This window comes from Pollicipes pollicipes, unplaced genomic scaffold, assembly GCF_011947565.3.
Source record: "Pollicipes pollicipes isolate AB1234 unplaced genomic scaffold, Ppol_2.1 Scaffold_4002;HRSCAF=4701_pilon_pilon_pilon, whole genome shotgun sequence".
NCBI classification, from domain to species: Eukaryota; Metazoa; Arthropoda; class Thecostraca; order Pollicipedomorpha; family Pollicipedidae; genus Pollicipes; species Pollicipes pollicipes.
In genome coordinates, this window is record NW_023596420.1 from 4,738,947 (window position 1) to 4,757,996 (window position 19,050).

General features: G+C 45.7%; 1 protein-coding gene across 1 annotated transcript; it reads right to left on the minus strand.

Moving 5' to 3' along the window:
* Window positions 1-2,010: 2,010 nt before the first annotated feature.
* On the minus strand, window positions 2,011-18,762 carry LOC119093837 (uncharacterized). Its single transcript, XM_037216849.1, has 4 exons — window positions 18,605-18,762; window positions 13,331-13,421; window positions 8,316-8,434; window positions 2,011-5,112 (listed from the first exon to the last, which is right to left on the minus strand). Exons 1-4 carry the CDS (start codon window positions 18,747-18,749, stop codon window positions 4,991-4,993), a joined length of 477 nt encoding a protein of 158 aa, XP_037072744.1. The 5' UTR covers window positions 18,750-18,762; the 3' UTR covers window positions 2,011-4,990.
* Between the last annotated feature and the right edge of the window lie 288 nt (window positions 18,763-19,050).

Here is a 19,050-nt window from a genome sequence, read left to right on the forward strand (position 1 = left end):
TAGTGTCAGCCGATGTTCGGCCACTGCCTGTGCGCAGTCAGCAACAACTTGCACTAGTCATCAAATACTGTTCGTCACACACGATGTAGGCTCAAATGTTCGTCCTTCTCATCCTTTGCCTCCCCATAGCCCAATCGACTATCCCATCATTACATCGTGTATATTTTAACCACTACTTTGATGAATGCGACACACAACTCCCAGTAAATAAAAAACACGTTTGCACTTCGAAACACACGACACATTCGTCTTGTTCAACAAAATAAAAACATAACCCGTGGCGTGGGTCAAAACGAAGCAAAAATTCTTGACTTAAATTGGCAATGTAACTACATCAGACATTGACGAAACAGTGAGGTGTAGTGTTCCACTTTCTGGGACAATAGCCAGTAACCTTGTATGTGGAGCTCACCATCCTTCACCAAGGCTACGTGACTTCTGCCAGCACCCCAGGCTGTTAGCGTTATATGCGTACGAAACGCAATTTTCTGCTCAGTGAGTTTCGTCCCGGGTCCCGGCCGCCGCGCCGCGCCAGCGTCCCTCACCGGCCCGCCGCGCACCGAGCGAATCCGGCTGGACTGTCGTCAGTTGCAGGCCCATGCTAGGTCGCAGTCCTGTGACTCTCACTGTGCAATTACACTTCGTCTGTACTAAGCCAGTCGCGGTTACAAGCCCGCGATGAAAAGAATATCCAATTTTTGCAACTGACCGCTCAATGCAACAAATACATTTTAAGTAAATAGGTTTGAAATCATGTCGCATTAGCATTAGTGCGTTTATTTCCATGCTAGTACTTTTCATGTCGTCTCACCGCACATTGAACAAGAGCTTTAACTTTTTAACGTTTTGCATTAATACACCAACCAAATGACTCCCCGGTGTCAATTGGTCCGCGCTCACCGCAGGCTGGTATCAAGCGCAAGCGTCATCGTCTGCTAAGGTTTCATCGCGAACCATATAGAGCAAGTTGTACACATTAATGATGCTTTTTGAAGATGTACTAGAATTAAATAATACTCTGTAGTGTATAATGCAACCTGCACGGATGTGCATCAACTGCGCAACTATCAGCGCGTTACATCTCGCACCGATATGTTTACATTAACCAATGAGAACGACGAGCGTTTAAAGGAACTCGCGCTGTGATATAGCAGCTGTATCTCACGGCAGCAAAGACTCTCAATAATTCTAAGGAAAGGCCTCATTCACCACATGTCATCTGTTCCGTCGAACACAAACCATGCATAAAATCCGTAACGCGATTCACTGCTTCCTTCTACAACATGCCATCCGGGCCTCACCAACCATCTGTTACTTGAGATAGTTTTGTGATCGCAAGGCGATGATACCACGCTCTGTGATTGGCTCAGCCGACCATCACACGATGTCGTACTCGCTTCTCAGTTATTCATTATCACATAATTTCCATAAAATGTGACTAGGACTTGTTTCCGTTTATGGTCGAATATACGGCGAACCGTTCGCTTCCATGCATGCTCACGCGCTCCCTGGGCCTGAAGACGCAAGGTTGCTGTTGGTTGGGCACTTATACATTGTGATGTGAGTGCGAGTTACTGGAAAACAGAAGCCGCAGGCTGACAAGATATCTTTCTCTGATTCGCGAGAAACACTGGCACGAGCAAGGTCACCACAAGTTTAGCTAGCGCGCAAGCAGTAAGAAATCTTGTGCGGTGAGCTCAGACCCGCGTAACGAAGATCCGGTGCCCCCTGTTCCGGTGTCTGCGCCGGCCAGTGCTGGAGCCAGAATAGGGTCTGGTGGGGATACTGTTTGCGTTAGCGCGGGTGCTGGTATAAAGCGGTCAACACGAGTGCGGCGGGCTCCATCTCGTTGTCGATCTTCCTTCTAGCAGGCGAATTTGTGCGTTCTGATCATGCTATGGGACACAGCATTTGCCCTCGTTTTACCTTCTAAGACCTGAAGGTTACAGCCTAGAGATCCGCAAGTCGGACACAAATGAATTTACGCAGATCCCTACATACGTTGTGAAATTGGTGTATTTATTTTCCTCGGTTCTGCATCGCATGAGGGTCAAATTGACTCAAAACTCCATCGGAACGCGTTGCATTCAACCGGCCACACGGGCACGTGTAACGAAACATATCGATGCCATGGGACGGCGACCCGCTTCAGCCTACCTCTCTTGACTAGTCGCCATTTCAGCTGACCGTTGAAAAGACTACCACAAACACGATTTCGGAGGTCCGAACCAGCGTGTCTACTACACAGTGATCAGTGTACAACGCTCGACAGACTGAGCTGCAGAGACGGCTGGAGACATCCTTTCCAACCAGGATTTTTGAATGGTGCAGATGTCACAAAACTAAACCAATGTTCAAAACAGGTTCAAGAAACATGATTGAAAACAAACGGTACGAAACCTCCGAAAAGTCCCCATGCGTAAAGATACAATACAAATGCACGTGACGTTCTAGTCGCCTCATAGAACGTCACACTACCTAAGGCACACTGGACTGGGCGGATCCATCACATTTCACCAGCAATTCGCAGAGGAATCCACCGGCGTTGGCGCTTGTTCAGTGCTGCTCTTGGATACAAAACCACAATAAAGACCAAAACAAATGAGTGTTACTACAAGGGAAAATGATCAAAATCCTACAACAAAAAACCCGTAGGGTAAGCGGCGCAAAGTAGGGTCACACCACAAAACAATATGAATGATACCAATACACGGAATAAAAACGCCGCCCAATGGCTACATGGCAATGCACACAATAGCACGAATTGATCTCACTGACAATGGACATGCCATTCAGGATAACCGTGCAACCGAAAAAAGACGTCGTGCATCGATTATAACCAAATCGCGATAACCGTTAGTGCATCATCACAACAGCTATGCAAACACGGATTACACCTTATGGGAGCAAGACCTGAGCCTGTGCCTTGATGTAATGTCATCTAGCTGGAAAAACGGCTTCAGTGGCCCACTTCCGACAAGCATGCATTATAGCGCTTATGCCTTTGCAACAACCGTTTATGGGATCAGGAAGTGCTCCACGACAAACGACATAGTTCCTTCAAATTTACGACCTTACCAATTCAAGATGTTTGCACGCAACATGCTTGCTGGCTGTAAAACTGTAGCATAACCGTGGGCAGCATTTACCCACCAAATTTTAGGTGGATAACAATTTGACATCGGATTTACGAAAAAAAAATTGTCACCGGCGAAAAACGATGAACACGTAAAAAACGGTTGCGATTTCCACAAGGGTCGCTACGACACTATCATCACCGCTTGACGAGAGACAGAGCGTACAACCTATTTCCTGGCGTGGGTCCACGCATGCAACCAGCCACGTGCCCCCCTCAGGCTGCTCATGTAAGCAGGCGATACAGGGGGAAATCAGAAGCATGGTACAGAACAATGTAGCGTTTGCAAGACTTCAGGCGAGCTCAACGTTGCCTGGCCCAGAGCGACGCCAGTAAGCAGCCAAGGAAAGCCAAAGAAAAGAGGCCAACGTTGGTTGCGAAAGTGTGTAACGGCACTACAGAATTGTGAAAATTACAACAAAGTTGAGTGTTCCACATTTAAAGATACTGAAGCGAGCATCACATATCAAAAAAGCTTAGTTCTAAGTAACTGATCTACTCTTAAGTGGCAAAACTACTCTAGACATACAACTCAACGATTTTTTTGGCCTTGATCGTCGCATGGCCAGTGGTATGCCATGATTTAAATGACATTATTATGACGTTATAGATACTTGCGCGACCTTGTTATAGTCCGCACGAAATAGCCTGCACATTTTCCCAGGCGCGTAGCTCAGAAACTAGAAGGCGTTAGGCGTTAAGAAGGGCAGTGCTGTGAACTGCAACAAATGATCTCCAAAATGGCCATTTAAGTTCAAAAGCCGATACAAATGTGAAACATTTCCTTTGGCTCACGCCCTGATAGGAGGGAGATGGAGGCGGTACGACCCTCATGGTTTTTTGAGGTTACGTCTTCGTCATGTGCAATCGCGCCCCAATTTTCGGAAGTCTCTGGGGCAGCCACCGGGGTTCTTTTGACACAAAAAACATCACCCTAGCACATCTGGTTTCTGAGGTGAGACGTTTTTTTAAGAACATTGCACGGCGACCCACGGCCGGTGTGGGCACCCAGCGGCAACAGGCCATTCCGCGGCATGCGCGCGGTAGGCCTGCACTGGCTATATAAACGGAACCCTACGTCGCACATGAATGTCAAAAATACACATGACCGCATGACAATTTACTAAAATATATACAGGGAGCACGCCTAAGTTTCGTGTTGTTGCGAGGCATGGTCTCGTACATATGAGCATGTTAACCTGAAGAGGTTCGACTTCCAAGGAAATTCTACATTTGACCCGACCTAGCGGAGTCAGCAATTGCCCTAGCAATATCAAACTGACTAGCAATAGTGCGATCCCGCTGAGATCAGTCAACTGTTGTTTTCAGGCCAGGCTCTTCTCAGAAGTCTAGAAGCGGCAGGAGAAGGCGCATCGCCCTTTCCCCTTACCACTCCGTGTTATGAACAACGGCAATCAAGTCGAGGGCATTAACAACATTATTTGCGAATTCGAGCGTGAACGTACAACATAAGCGGATCTGATCAGTTGATCTCCGGTTGCTAACCGCAAGACAAAAGAGCATTGCGATGCATTAAGGTGTCTACATTCGCCCTGGTTCCAAAACGCACGTGCCCCGTTCCGTTACATTTTCAAACTACGTGCATAGCACCACACTTTCCCGTTCATTCTCTCGTCCCACGCCGCAAACGGCGTCTTGTAGCCATACCGGCAACCATCACGAAAGGAACTGTCCGGCAAGTCAAACAAAACACGCACGGACGAAAAGGATGTCAATAAAATCGACGAACACGCGTTGGGTACTAAGAGCGTGACATCAGAGACTAGCGATGGCAAGCAAACGACAGTGGCCGGTGCGCCCATTGATGCTGGCGCTGATGAGGCTCGGGGCAGATCAGTCTCGTTTCTTGTTCCACTTTTTCCTGCGCGGCAGCATCACTTTCATCAGCTCCTCTTCGTCGATCTCGCGCGTCTTCAAGTAGCGTGGAGCACACGCTATCCATGCGAGCGTCACCGCTGAGGACAGCACGGTTGTCATTTGATGGTGTGGACATGCACGTGCCAACAAAACCACAAACCTATTCACAATATCATAAACCATATATACCATGAGCCCGACATGCATAATTTATCATATCATAGTCGTCTCGTTCACTTAATTTTCATGCGTCGAATTTCGATTGAAATCTTTGACAAGGATTTCGGCCCCTGATATCCAGAAATCCTTCAGACGGATTTCTAGACCAGACCGATCTAGACCTAGATCGATTTCTTGACAGTGAATTTCTGTAGATATGACGAAAGTCGACATTTCAAGGATCAACATGATACCCATTTTGTTGGATTTGTTTGAATAACCTAAGGCATGTTAAGACAACCTAGTTTTGACCTTTTAATCACCAGCAGAGGTTAAAATAAGTGACTTATGGAAAACAAACGTTGCGGGATTGTGAATAACTGAATTAGTTTGACTATGGGGCAAATTTTGTGGAAACATGAACTCAACGTTGAATTCAAAAACGAATACGATGCTAACTTGACGGACATTATCTTGCTTCTCGCCATGTCTGTCGTCGCATCTTCAAAAATTTCATCTCAAGGTCAAAGATCAAGGTCACAGAGGAGGGACACTCTGAAACTTTTACGCTAAAAAAGCAACTGAAGCAAAGGCGAACAAGCGGGCGAAGGCAGACATCATGAGCATTAATACGACACGATTTAGTTGCATTTCTTAGAAAAAGGAATGCCATGGTACAGCGCTCTGCCAGGTAACGTTCTGCGTTACCTTGACCTCTGGCATTTAACTTATTTTTCTCAGAATAAAAAAAGTGGACATCACGAGCATCACGATGATACTGATTTGTTAATTTGTCTGCCATACGGCTAAATGCCAGGGAACGGTGTTTTCCGGGACCTCACATTTTGACCCCGAAGGTTGTTTTTCATGTGTGACGAAAACAGACATTATGAGGCTCACTTCTGATCAGGACCCATTCTGTTTTTTTTCTTTCGTCAACGAATAAATGCCAAAGCAGCGCGTTTCTGTGACATCGACCTTCGATCTTGACTTACGTTTTTTAGACGTGATGTAAGTGGACATGATGAGCATCGCTACGATACTTATGTTGTAGTTCTGTGGTAAACCAATGCATGCTAGGGAAACGCATTGGGTGTGACCTTGACTTTGACGTTGAAAGTCCTTAGGTGGAAAAGTGAATACCACTACCATTGCTATGTTACCCATGTTGCTGTGCTTGGTAAATGAATAAATGCCTGGACACTCCTTTGTGATCTTGTGTGTGTGTGTCATTGGGGCTTTACGACGCACTCAGCTGCTGAGGCTATATGGCGTCGCCTGCCTCTCACCCTGGCAGGAAGGGCGGGTACCGCGGGGAATCGAACCCAGTACCTCTGGTTTCCCACACGCGCAGTGGGAAACCGGAGGTACGGGGTTCGATATCTTCGATATCGATATCACCATGAGTAACATGAATACTTGTTTCGTTGTATCTCTTGAATAGACAAAAAAAAGAGCAATGTACCGTGTTTTATGTTACCTTGAACGCTCCTTTTTCTGTGTATGGCGAAAGTAAACATCACGAGCACCATTATGATCCTCCATTTGTCGTATTTCTTTGATTACAAATAGTTTCTACGGCACCGCGTATTATGACCTAAAAATTTGACCTTGGAATTTGTAGTTGGCAAATGTGACGATGGCGGGCATCTTGAGCATTATGATGACCACATTTTTCTTGCATTTCTTTGACACACAAATGAATGACAAGGTACCACGATTTGTGTGATCTTGACAGTTGACCTTGAAAGTTAGTCTTTGCGGCTGTTACAAAAGCAGACATTACGAGCATTAAAATTATTCCCTCTTTGTTGCATAATTTTGGTAAACGAATAAATGCTGGGATACCACGTTTTCTGTGATAGTTTTACAAGTGCGACGAAAGCGGACATCACGAGCATCGATACGACACCCTTTTGTTGCAGTTACTTCATAAGTGAAGAAATGTTCGGGTATGCAACATTGACCTTAAGAGTTTCTGTAGATTTGACGAAAGTCGGCATCATATTGGGCAAATGATACCCACTTTGCTGGATTTCTTAGATGAATGAAATTTATGAAATGAATAAATGAAATATGTGAATGAATTACATACGAACTTATAAATCAAACTGCTTATAAAAATGCCAGGTTAGCTAGGTTTTGATCTTTTGTCGACCTGTAAAGGTCAAACAAAGAGACGGTGACGAGAGGATTGCAGATTCGTGGATAACTCCGTGAATTTGACCATGTGAGAAATCTAATGGAAACCTGAACTAGACATTGAATTCGGATACAAATATGGCGCTAACTTGACGGACATGTATGATGGGCGGCAGGCGACCTTCGCTTGTGTGTCAATGTGCACGGGCCGGGGCGGCGGCAGGATAACGAAATAACAGAACTATGTGGAAATCAACGTACGTAGTGGGTTGCGAAAGCCCTGGACGGACTGTTCAGTTTCTGGATCGAGCGTGACCTCGTAAAGACAGGTTATGGACTGTGATTCAACTGCTTAGCGGTGAAGCGATCATGAGGCCACGGAGAAGTGAAACGTTGAACATTGAATTGAATTGATCAATGATCGCCCGCCACGGATGGGCTAGACCATTTCCGAGGCCGATGATGGCAATAACGGAACGTTAACTTGTTCTTGTCGTGATTCACGGGGTACTCGAACCTTGAAGGGGGTGCCTCACTTTGCCATGGGTTTTTGAGCTGAATAACCATGTTGAAGATAATTCAGTGCAGTTCACCCGTCTAAAGACCAAAACCTCCAGTTTCTGAGTTTCACACCCACCCAGATGTGACAATTATTTCCTTGTCGACTATTTCAAGGTCGCCCAGGCATCCATGACGCCATAAAACGCCGCTAAAATAATGCTATGCCATTGGCCATGCGGCGATGAGGGCCAATAAAACTACATTTGTCCCTTTTCGCCGCGCTGCCGGTGTTGATTCTGTGGTATAACACCTCTCACATTATTCGATTTAAAAACGCAGTACAATGGACATTACGGACACGGTATTAACACATTTTTGTCGAACCAAATCCTTATCATATCAATAAATATTACATTAGCAGTGATAATGTCATTTTCCTTGCTCTCGTCAAGTGTTTAAACGCGATGACTTCTTTTAGCCAATGACACCATCGATTTACCTGATATAATGATCGGAAACAAAGTTGTGAATCCACAGTATGCTGTTTTGTAGTAAAATGTTTCCAGCCCCAAGTAGATGATCGTCACCATCAACGTGCAAATGGCGGCGCTGATCAACCTGAAACGAGACCAGAACACAATCTTAGTTGACACACTTTATCCCAAAATAGAACTGCGCCACAAAGCATAGGCCCATGTACACTCGGCCAGACAGGTATGACATTATTTCAAGGCAAATCATAAGACAGGTACAGAGGTCTTCAAAGCATCGCACAAGTCCCTTGGCAGAACACCGTCGACCTAAAACGTCTGTCAGCTCCACATTCGTCCCTGATATTCACTTTCGAACAGGGGTCACGTTCAATCTCGCTCAAACGTCTGGCACTAAAAGTGTTCAACATGATGAGAATCGTGGTGTGCGTCGATCCCACTTCCACCCACTTTACCAACTGCAGCTTGCAGAGGGTCGCCTAACTTCCAGGACACAGAAAACTGGAACCACAAGATGCTGCTCAAACGTGTGATAAGTGGTGTTCGATATGGTGACTACGATGGTGTCACCGTTTCCCCATGTCAACCCCTGACTACCACATGTCTACCCAGATCTTTCAAGATCAATGAATAGCTGCTTGGTCCCCATGACCTTGCTTAACGTCATGTCTCTAGTGAAGCTGCTCAGTTTGATCATACGGATGGCTTTTGGCCGACTTCAAAAGCTCTAGCCGCATGCCAACGTGGTTGGGTTATGCGACGCATTCAGTTGTTGGGGCTATATGGCGTGGCCTGTCTCTCATGGCACGAAGGGCGGCCGTGGAGGGAACCGAACCCGTACCAATGGTCTCCCACACGTGCGGCTTAGCCCCTACACTAAGCCAAACATTGTCGGTACTCCGCATGGCAGTAAGGCCAAACAAGGTGTAACATTCTATTTCTATGACAAACATGGCAAATGGCGGGCAAACATTCTATGTTTGCCTGCGCAGGTGCATGTCTATATTTGTCGATGACCCAGAGCCCTACGATTTGGCCCAAATCTAGATCAGTAGTGGTGCAGGACGTGGTGATGATGATTGGGCATGTCGTTTCGGGTCACATCGAAACCGTAGCGGAACTTAGAACACGATTAGTGCCGTGCTTGAACCCGCTGCATCACATAAATATTATCCAACCAGCGTATGGAATACTTTCCATTCAAATATCTGCAATATCTTTCTGTCCTACCACTGGCATCACTGTGCCTTCGCGCAAGACATATATTCACGGTAAGTTATTCCACACGTTAACAGTGGAAACCATCGCCTTCAACAACACCACGGCATTGTTTCACTTTGGAAGCAAATTCCAAAAGCAAGATATTGTCGGAGACAAAAATCACCAGCACCATCTAATGCGCCCGTCATTTTTACGGACGAAACAGAACATACGTTGTAAAATTGAACGTAACTTGTAAAAAAAACTGGATTAAGAGCACATCTGAAACGCGATCTGGCCTATCATAGCGCGCTTGCTAACTGGCAAATGTGGCGGGGAGATCTAGCTCATTTGAAACATCATTTGCCTCACTGTCGTACGGTGTGTGGTTCGAGCTTAGCTTCAAACACTCTGCAGCAGGAACCGTAGATTTAGTTGCAAGTATCGCTTCACTTGTCTAGCTATCTCAGAAACCATCCCAAAGTGGCGCGACTTTGTCTAAAACCCCATTGTCGCACCAGCATGAAAGGTTCTCTAAACTTGCCTTTGTCAACAGCCATGGCCTGAATTTGCTTCGCTACATGTCGCAACCTTGTTCGATATGGAATATCTTTCCGAAGATCGTCTATACCGAATATCAACCGCATATGGAGCAAATTATCACACGTACTCAGCGCAACGATATCACACAGTGAGTTCGAAAGAGTTGCCTCAAAACAAAACTCCGACAAAACAGCCAACTATTTTATTTTGCCATTAAGGTGCGTCACAAATTTCAGGTACAAGTGGAGACTTCAGATACAAAAGGCGCAGTACGATGCTGAGCGAAAATTCTTAGCAATCCTGCCAGGCTGAATAAAGGTTACACCACTGTCATAAAAAAACGCAAAAATATAGAAAGATGATAGTCACCAGCGACCTTGCAAGGTTACAAAACCTCCAGAGATTGACATCGTTTCAAAATGTTCCAGAACATTGCGCAAATAAACCCTCTGCGTTGCAAGAATTTAGGAATGTTTCAGTATCATACCGTCATTGAATAGGACACTGGAGGGGCTCGGGAAACGCTCCCATTGCTCTCACAATGTTTAAAATGTTCCAGAGACGCCTTTCCATCAGTGTTTCAGAATTATATAAACTTCTGCAAACAACGCGGGAACCCCGACGCAAACCGGTACAATGGCCACATGCTTACGACGTGCTCCAAGTTCGCTGACATGAAGGTTTGAGAACCGCGGCGTGAGGCGGTGGGGTGACGTCGGTGGCAGCTGGTGCTTGATGCTTGAACCCCTCGACGCTTACTTTCGGCGGCTGCCTTCTGTCCTATTAGTATTTCTGGAGAGATGCCCTGATTTCAGTTCAGCGACTTATACACCGATCACATTTGATACGTTGAAAGTTATTCTCAGTGATACTTGGAACTAAAATAAAGAAACAGACAACTCTCTCCTCTACACCTCTCCTTAACTCCTTTACACCTCTCAGGAGCACGTGGTCCCGTACCCTGACGATGTCCAACTTTTCCTTTTGAGTAAAGATTTCCTTGCTCAGGCCATTGCCATCATGGGGCAGGTTTTCGAGTCCTTAGATGTTCGGTTCCACTCCTCACGTTCAAACGTAACAATATAAAACAGATCTCACTTTCGCTCCCGCCAAAAGTGTCGTGATAGGCCCTGATTTCCATTCGGTTGCGTGGGGACGCAGTGCGTGAGAGCCCGACCAAAAGAGAACTTGGCTTGCTGCTCTGCCAGTACCTCGCCCGAGACTCTAGCTCCCCCTCCCCCCCCCCCCCCCAAGGTGCGCATTTTGGTGTATTTTAGTATCATAGTGACTTCTGACAAAGTCGAGTCCTGGTGTCCGCTTGAGGTCACACTTTTCAATGTGACGAGGAAAGTCATGCACCATCGTAACCCACATGATGTCGAAAACCCCTCGTGGCATGTTTGAAAAACGGGAGCGGTCTGCGCTCCACGGCCCATAAATTTTGTGATCTCTGAAAGCTTTGTTCCAATTTGTGATCACCATGCTGATTTCGTGCTTCTAGTGATGCACGTCTGGGCACGATTGTAGGGCACCTGGTGGAAGTCATTAACTTGCGATGATCCCTAATGGTCCGTTTTCATCCTAACAGAAAACGACGTGGTCGAATGCTCCCAACAAGCCTGAGCAGAATAATCGGGAGCAATGCTATTACGTTCTGCTGATTCTCCATTTAAAAATTCCCCGGGTGACAAAAATTAAGCGCACAGTCATAATAAGTGAACATTCATAACTCTACTTGTAGCATCAGTTTGAGTAAAACAATAGGTGTCCGGGTTCAGTGGACGCGCACTTGGCCGGAAACAGCGGCCTTTGTAAGTCAGCTCTCAATCCGAAGGGAGACGATATGCGTCGTAATGGCCGGCTCGCCGTTTACTGCTGGTGGCCCAGACTCGGACAAAATCGTAATGGCCAGCTCGCCCTTTACCGCTGGTGGCCCAGACTCGGACAAAGTCGTAATGGCCAGCTCGCCGTTTACCGCTGGTGGCCCAGACTCGGACAAAGTCGTAATGGCCAGCTCGCCGTTTACCGCTGGTGGCCCAGACTCGGACAAAATCGTAATGGCCAGCTCGCAGTTTACCGCTGGCGGTTCAGACTCGGACAAAGTCGTAATGGCCAGCTCGCGCTTTACCGCTGATGGCCCAGATTCGGACAAAGTCACAGAAGTCCGGCTTGCCGTATCACTTCCCATTTAATTAGCGTGACTTATCAGGATGAATGATGGTTTTAAGACGGCAGAACTCCAGCTCCACAATCAAAATGGGCATGTGCGTTGTTCAACGCCACCAGAGATATGAATGACGGAAAAAATACGATAGTTTCTAATGGTGACCTATGTGCGTCAGTTTTCATGTGACGAGAAACGGCACTCACAGTCGTTATGAACATGTCAATGACTACTGGTGACACTTTTAAGCATCATCACAAAGGTCCGGGTCAGCACCCTTAATCGTTGATGACGTTGAACGTTGACATCTTAAGTTCAGAGACTGTAACAAAACGTGAAATGACAGGCACCTTCATAATCAGCACATAGACGACTAGCAACGCATTTGAAATGAATCCTTTTTAGAAGTACACACACGATATATATATATATATATATATATATATATATGTATATGCATATATATATATATATATATATATATATATATATATATATATATACATATGTGTGTGCATATACATATACAAATATATATATATATATATATATATATATATATATAAGCATAAGTAGTAGAAATAACATGGACAAGGGGCAAACCGTTGAAAACCTGTCGCAGGGCATGAGCAAATATGAATATAGCATTCCCGCAAACAGGGGACTCCATATTGACGGCACTGTAACCTTAGAACAACCGAAGTGAGCAGAACAGAGCAATACGTCCAAGTGATCCATGAGTGTTTATCAGTTTACCAATGTTGCTTCCGGACGTAGCCAGGAGAGGGGGAGTATGGTGCCATGGCCACCATGAGCCATTAGGTTTCCGCTAAATACGGCTCGATTTCGCAGAGACGCGGTCCAAATTCACAGGGGTTTGAAGGAAATTCCAAATCTGCCTCACTCATCCTTTGTCAATTCCTTCCCTGGGGGAAATTCTAGGTAAGTGCCTGTTTAACTAAAATCTGCTTCAAATCATCGACACACACGCCTACGTCACGCCACTGGCGGTGGAGTTCCGACGACAGCAGCGACGTCCGTTCGAACAGCGGAGCGAGCGAAAACCTCCTGTCATTTGCTCCCTTTAATGTTCACCCCCAACCGCGCGCAACTTACGGGTAATACTCGATTCTGAAGGCACTGTGGATCAGGATAACAGCCTGCAGGGCATGAAATGTTCCAAATATTCGGCCCAGTCCTGGTGTCACTGAAACGCAAAAACGCAAGTTATTATGCATGCAATGCACGTCAAGCACACAGACAAACATGCACAGCCTATGATACTCAGCAGCGCAGTCAACGGCAGTGACAGAAATGTCCACAGGCGTCATTATTTTGTATTTGCTCCAAGCACATCTACGGGTTGGCTTTTAGGTCTCCAGTTCCTTTAAAACCACTACTTCACACGCAAAAAGTCCAATCGGTAAATGTTATACATGTGCTAGCTTGAAACAAAAAACGTATGTTCAGTGCACATATAGAGATGAATGAACACAAAGTACAAGTAATGGGTATGTACTATGCTTTTAAACAGGGGAGTGCTATGCTTTTTCAACTAGTTTTACTTGCTACAGGAAGGGCTACAGGCGTTATGAGATCACAAGTTGTTTCATGAGCGCCGGCGAATCAATTTGGAGCACGTATTATGAGAAGCAGGTCTTTATCATCTCTTTAGGCTCTCCATATTAAGGCTACTATTCAATTTGTGTGGCGTTTAGAACCAAAATAACCATCTTGAAGATCATTTGGTGCAGCGCACAGCCCTACCCTTCTTAAGGCCTAAGCCGTTCTTGTTTTTGAGCTACACGCCCGCGAAAATGTGCCGCCTATTTTGGCGATACTATTGCAAAGCCACTCAAGCACCCATACCGCCATAACGTCATTCAAATCCTGCCATTCCGCCAGGATATGCCATTCTAACAGTGTTTTCATTACCTCCAAATAAAGTGGGGAATTGCAAGATCCTTATGTGGTTGATTAGTTCAATATTGATAAAACCCATCCCTACCATTGTGCAATGATGAGCACATGGTTTCAGCTGCCAGGTGCCTATTTGCAAATGTAAGGCAATTATCTTTGTTGTTGTTGCCAATGGGGCTTTACGACGCACTCAGCTGCTGAAGCTATATGGCGTCGACTGCCTCTCACCCTGGCTGGAAGGACGGGTATCGCGGGGAATCGAACCCCGCACCTCTGGTTTCCCAGACGCGCAGTGATTAGCGCAGGTGCGTTAAGCATTACGCTACGGGCACCCTCAAGCAAGGCAATGATCTTCAACTAACAGTAAAACTGAACAACTTGTAGCGGGGCACCAGGACATTCTGACCGTTACACACGTCTATGGTGTGACTTTTGACTGTTTATGTTGCAAATGGGGGCATCATCCAGGTGATAGTGCTTGAGGCTTGTTGAGGGAACCAAGACTCAGGATTTTGTTTCATCGAATGGACAAGCAAGAACCCACCAGGATCCAGGATTATTTTTTGAACAAACCAGAGGGAACCAGGGACCAAAATTGAAAGACGGACAGATTCCTGGTCACCAGCATCTGGCAAAACCTTCACATGGACTCAGACCCAAAGTGCACGGCCTAGTATTTGCGTTAAAAATAAGAGTTTTAAATCTTCCCGCAGATGCATTCATAGTGTTGGTTTGAAGCAGGTGGTTCCAAGTGGCTCCCCCCGGATAGGTAAATGCCTACATGGTGGCCTCCAATCGGCACTTGGGCAGATAGAGAGAAGTTCTATGGAAAGACCGAAACGAGGTTCCAGCAAACACGGATAAAGCAATTGTTCGAACCATCGTCCTCGTCTGGTGTGTTTGTACGCACATCATGTTCCGTCTGGTGTGTTTGTACGCACATCATGTTCCGTCTGGTGTGTTTGTACGCACATCATGTTCCGTCTGGTGTGTTTGTACGCACATCATGTTCCGTCTGGTGTGTTTGTACGTGCATCATGTTCCGTCTGGTGTGTTTGTACGCACATCATGTTCCGTCTGGTGTGTTTGTACGTGCATCATGTTCCGTCTGGTGTGTTTGTACGTGCATCATGTTCCGTCTGGTGTGTTTGTACGTGCATCATGTTCCGTCTGGTGTGTTTGTACGCACATCATGTTCCGTCTGGTGTGTTTGTACGTGCATCATGTTCCGTCTGGTGTGTTTGTACGCACATCATGTTCCGTCTGGTGTTTGTACGCACATCATGTTCCGTCTGGTGTGTTGTACGCACATCATGTTCCGTTGCTGGTGTGTTTGTACGCACATCATGTTCCGTCTGGTGTGTTTTGTACGTGCATCATGTTCCGTCTGGTGTGTTTGTACGTATATCATGTTCCATCTGGTGTGTTTGTACGTACATCATGTTCCGTCTGGTGTGTTTGTACGTACATCATGTTCCGTCTGGTGTGTTTGTACGTACATCATGTTCCGTCTGGTGTGTTTGTACGTACATCATGTTCCGTCTGGTGTGTTTTGTACGTGCATCATGTTCCGTCTGGTTGTTTGTTGACGTACACTCATGTTCCGTCGGTGTGTTTGTACGCACATCATGTTCCGTCTGGTGTGTTTGTACGTACATCATGTTCCGTCTGGTGTGTTTGTACGCACATCATGTTCCGTCTGGTGTGTTTGTACGTACATCATGTTCCGTCTGGTGTGTTTGTACGTACATCATGTTCCGTCTGGTGTGTTTGTACGCACATCATGTTCCGTCTGGTGTGTTTGTACGTGCATCACGTTCCGTCTGGTGTGTTTGTACGTGCATCATGTTCCGTCTGGTGTGTTTGTACGTACAAAATGTACGTCTGGTGTGTATGTACGTACATAATGTTCCGTTTATAGCATGCATGGTCAGAACGCGATCAGCGACCAGCATGAGCTAAGAAAACCATCACTGACGAAGGGCAACACTGGAAAATTTGCATTTGACAATGATGGCCTCCGGCCGGCAGCATCGGTCGCGTTTAAGGTCAGGTGACGTCAGAGGGTAGGATGGACCGTGCCGAGCATTGCGGCACGTTAAGCTTTCGCCACCAAAGTCTGCAGTTGACCTGGAATTGCACGATAGAATGTTAGCAGACAGGACTCACACAACAAGCACTGCTTAGCAAGAGCTCTGATCCCAGAAATTGACATGTTCAAAAGGTTTGGATTTATTCTTTTAAAAAGTTAGAAAGATCATGGAAGCAACTCACGTGACATCGACTAACAACCCAATCAATTCCTCGCATTTCTGTGGAAAAATCCACATACATCCGAGAGATGAATGACGCAAAGCTGAACACAGAAAGATCTTCTCTTCCGGTCAGCTCAGTTGGACGCATGCTAGAATACCCCGGTTCAAACCCCAGCCATTCTAACAAGAAAATTCGGGTCGTAACGAGAGCATGGATGAAAGCTACACACCATCCAGTCTTTCTCAGGAGTGGATGGCCACCTGCCAACGGCCGAAAACAAACTGACCGAAACGTTGTGCACGTACGGGTAGAACGAAATTCAGTACATAGGTGACAGTAGAATGCGAGATATCTACTGGAGTGTTTTAGATTTGCATTCCATTTTCATTTAGGAGCTAAAACTTTGTACGCTAAACATTTGGTAGCCTGTAACTGAAGGCAACGTGGCTCGGATGCTACAATAGCGAACTTATTCAGTTTAAATCGATGCCAAGGTCCAGAATTGTTGGGAGATTCAAGAAATTTTCTACTGCAATACGCAAATAGCATGTATCGGCTGCTCGCAAACAATTCGGCGTGTATCACAGGGAACCGGCAGCAAAATTCCGGAATGCCCGGGCCTTGAACGTCAACCTTTCACAATCATGGACCTGGCACGAGACCGACTGGGGCATTGGCACCATACGAAATGTCCCGAAAGTCGGAAAATTCACATCATATCCTGGATGAAAACTTTGATCCAATACGCCGTGAGAGTTTGGCTTATCTACACACACTTGCGTTCACTTCAAATTTTTTGAGCCAGTTCAGGATCGGCTCCGATTTTCGGATCTGGGAAGCACCGGCGCAGCACCATCATCGGTACCAAAGTATGCAGCCACTTTGTAGGTGACAATGCCACGTATTACCGTGCAATTTCCAAAGGTATTTGTACTTCTATTGTTCATTGTGTTCATTGTGTCCTGCCTTACCTTTGTACCATTTTGATTCATATGTAGTATTTCAAGTTTATTATTGACTTCCACCTTGGACTGGTATAATTCAAAATATTCTATATTTCTTTGGCCCTGCGTACTTTGCTTACCCATTCTGAGCTAATAGTACTGACAAAGCCATTAAAGTTTATGCACTATCTCTGGTAATTTTGCCCACCCTATGGTTCTAGATGATTAATATTCCCCAGAATTGGTAATCATTTTCACTCCAACTGAAAATCATGATCAACCGCTAAGCATATGTGGAAGCTAATTAGTATACTTCCCTGGATGCTAAAAATAGCATGCACTGAGCCTTGATCATTGTTCCGCATGTCCTGTCTGCTGGCTGCTTACTGGTAACTTCCATGATTGTAACAAGAATCATGACAAATATGGGTAACCACCAGCAGCATAAAGAGCTGGGGGGAGGGGAGAGCTAGTCCTACCAACTTTGATAATCTAGCATTAGTCCTATGAACATCACTGGAAACATATGATTGAAAATAACCTGGCCCCTCCCGAAATTTGGAAAACTTTCAATGTCCATGTTGGATAATAACAGCTGATATTGATCAGTTGCATTAGGCATGAATTATATCAAGTTGTTGAGTTACATGAATTCAGTTCAGTAGTTGAATAGTCCAGTCAAACAGACAAAGTAACATATTGTCTTTAAGTTTCCATAGGCTAGGGAGAGCAGCAGCTTTGATTGCCAACTGCAGAAAGGCAGTTTTGTGTACAAGCCTTTGGTAGAAAATAGAATGGTCATTGTGCATTCCTGCCACAAATCTTTGCCTGCAGCCTGGTCACCAATATGTGCAGCATGTGGATGTGGAATGACTGAGGTGTCTAGTTCTTAGAGAATTTATGTTTAGAAAATAATTCAAACTAGGTTGTTGATTGCATTTGAGACCATCACAGCATGTGAACACTGTTTACTCATCATCTATAAACAGGACCAATGTGAGATCTGGATCCAGGATCCAGGATCAATGTGAGAACTACTTCAATGTTTGCTAATTTTTTACAGGAATATGGAATATCTGCTTCCTAAGCACCGAGTCAAAGCCCTTGCTGGAGTATACCTTTTGGTTGTGATGAATCTATGGAAACTGCAGATAATTACCCAAAGCTCAGTTTTCACCTGGAAACTGAAATGCTTCAATCATAAGTGACATCAATCTCATGAATACGTAAGATCAACAACAGGCCCACATAATCACAGCTTGACACTTACCTGGCGTGTACTGAGCACCTCCAGAAAAGAACTGTTTACCGAGGTAGTTTTCAGTGTCTAAGAAGCATCTTATTGCTGTCGCCATACTTATGAACGCAACAAACGCAATCCATCCTCTCAACGCATAGATCATCGAATGAACCATCCTACCCTGGACCGGCGCGCTGCACGACACGACTGTAAACAAATCAAGGCTTTTCACACCACGAAGTCATCAAACGATTTGTGTGGTCATTGCGCAACCCACTGCTTGACGTCACTGGGCGCACCTCAGTTGGTGGCGCGTCTGGGAGCATTGAATGGACGGCTTAGATATCCGCTGTCAGTCGCTTTGTGCAATACCCGGATTGCAACAGACGCAATGTCGTGCCGTATAATGTGATTTAAGGATGCGCATCAGTAATTCATAGGAACGGTACCGTGACTGAGGGTCTTGTACATCCCGA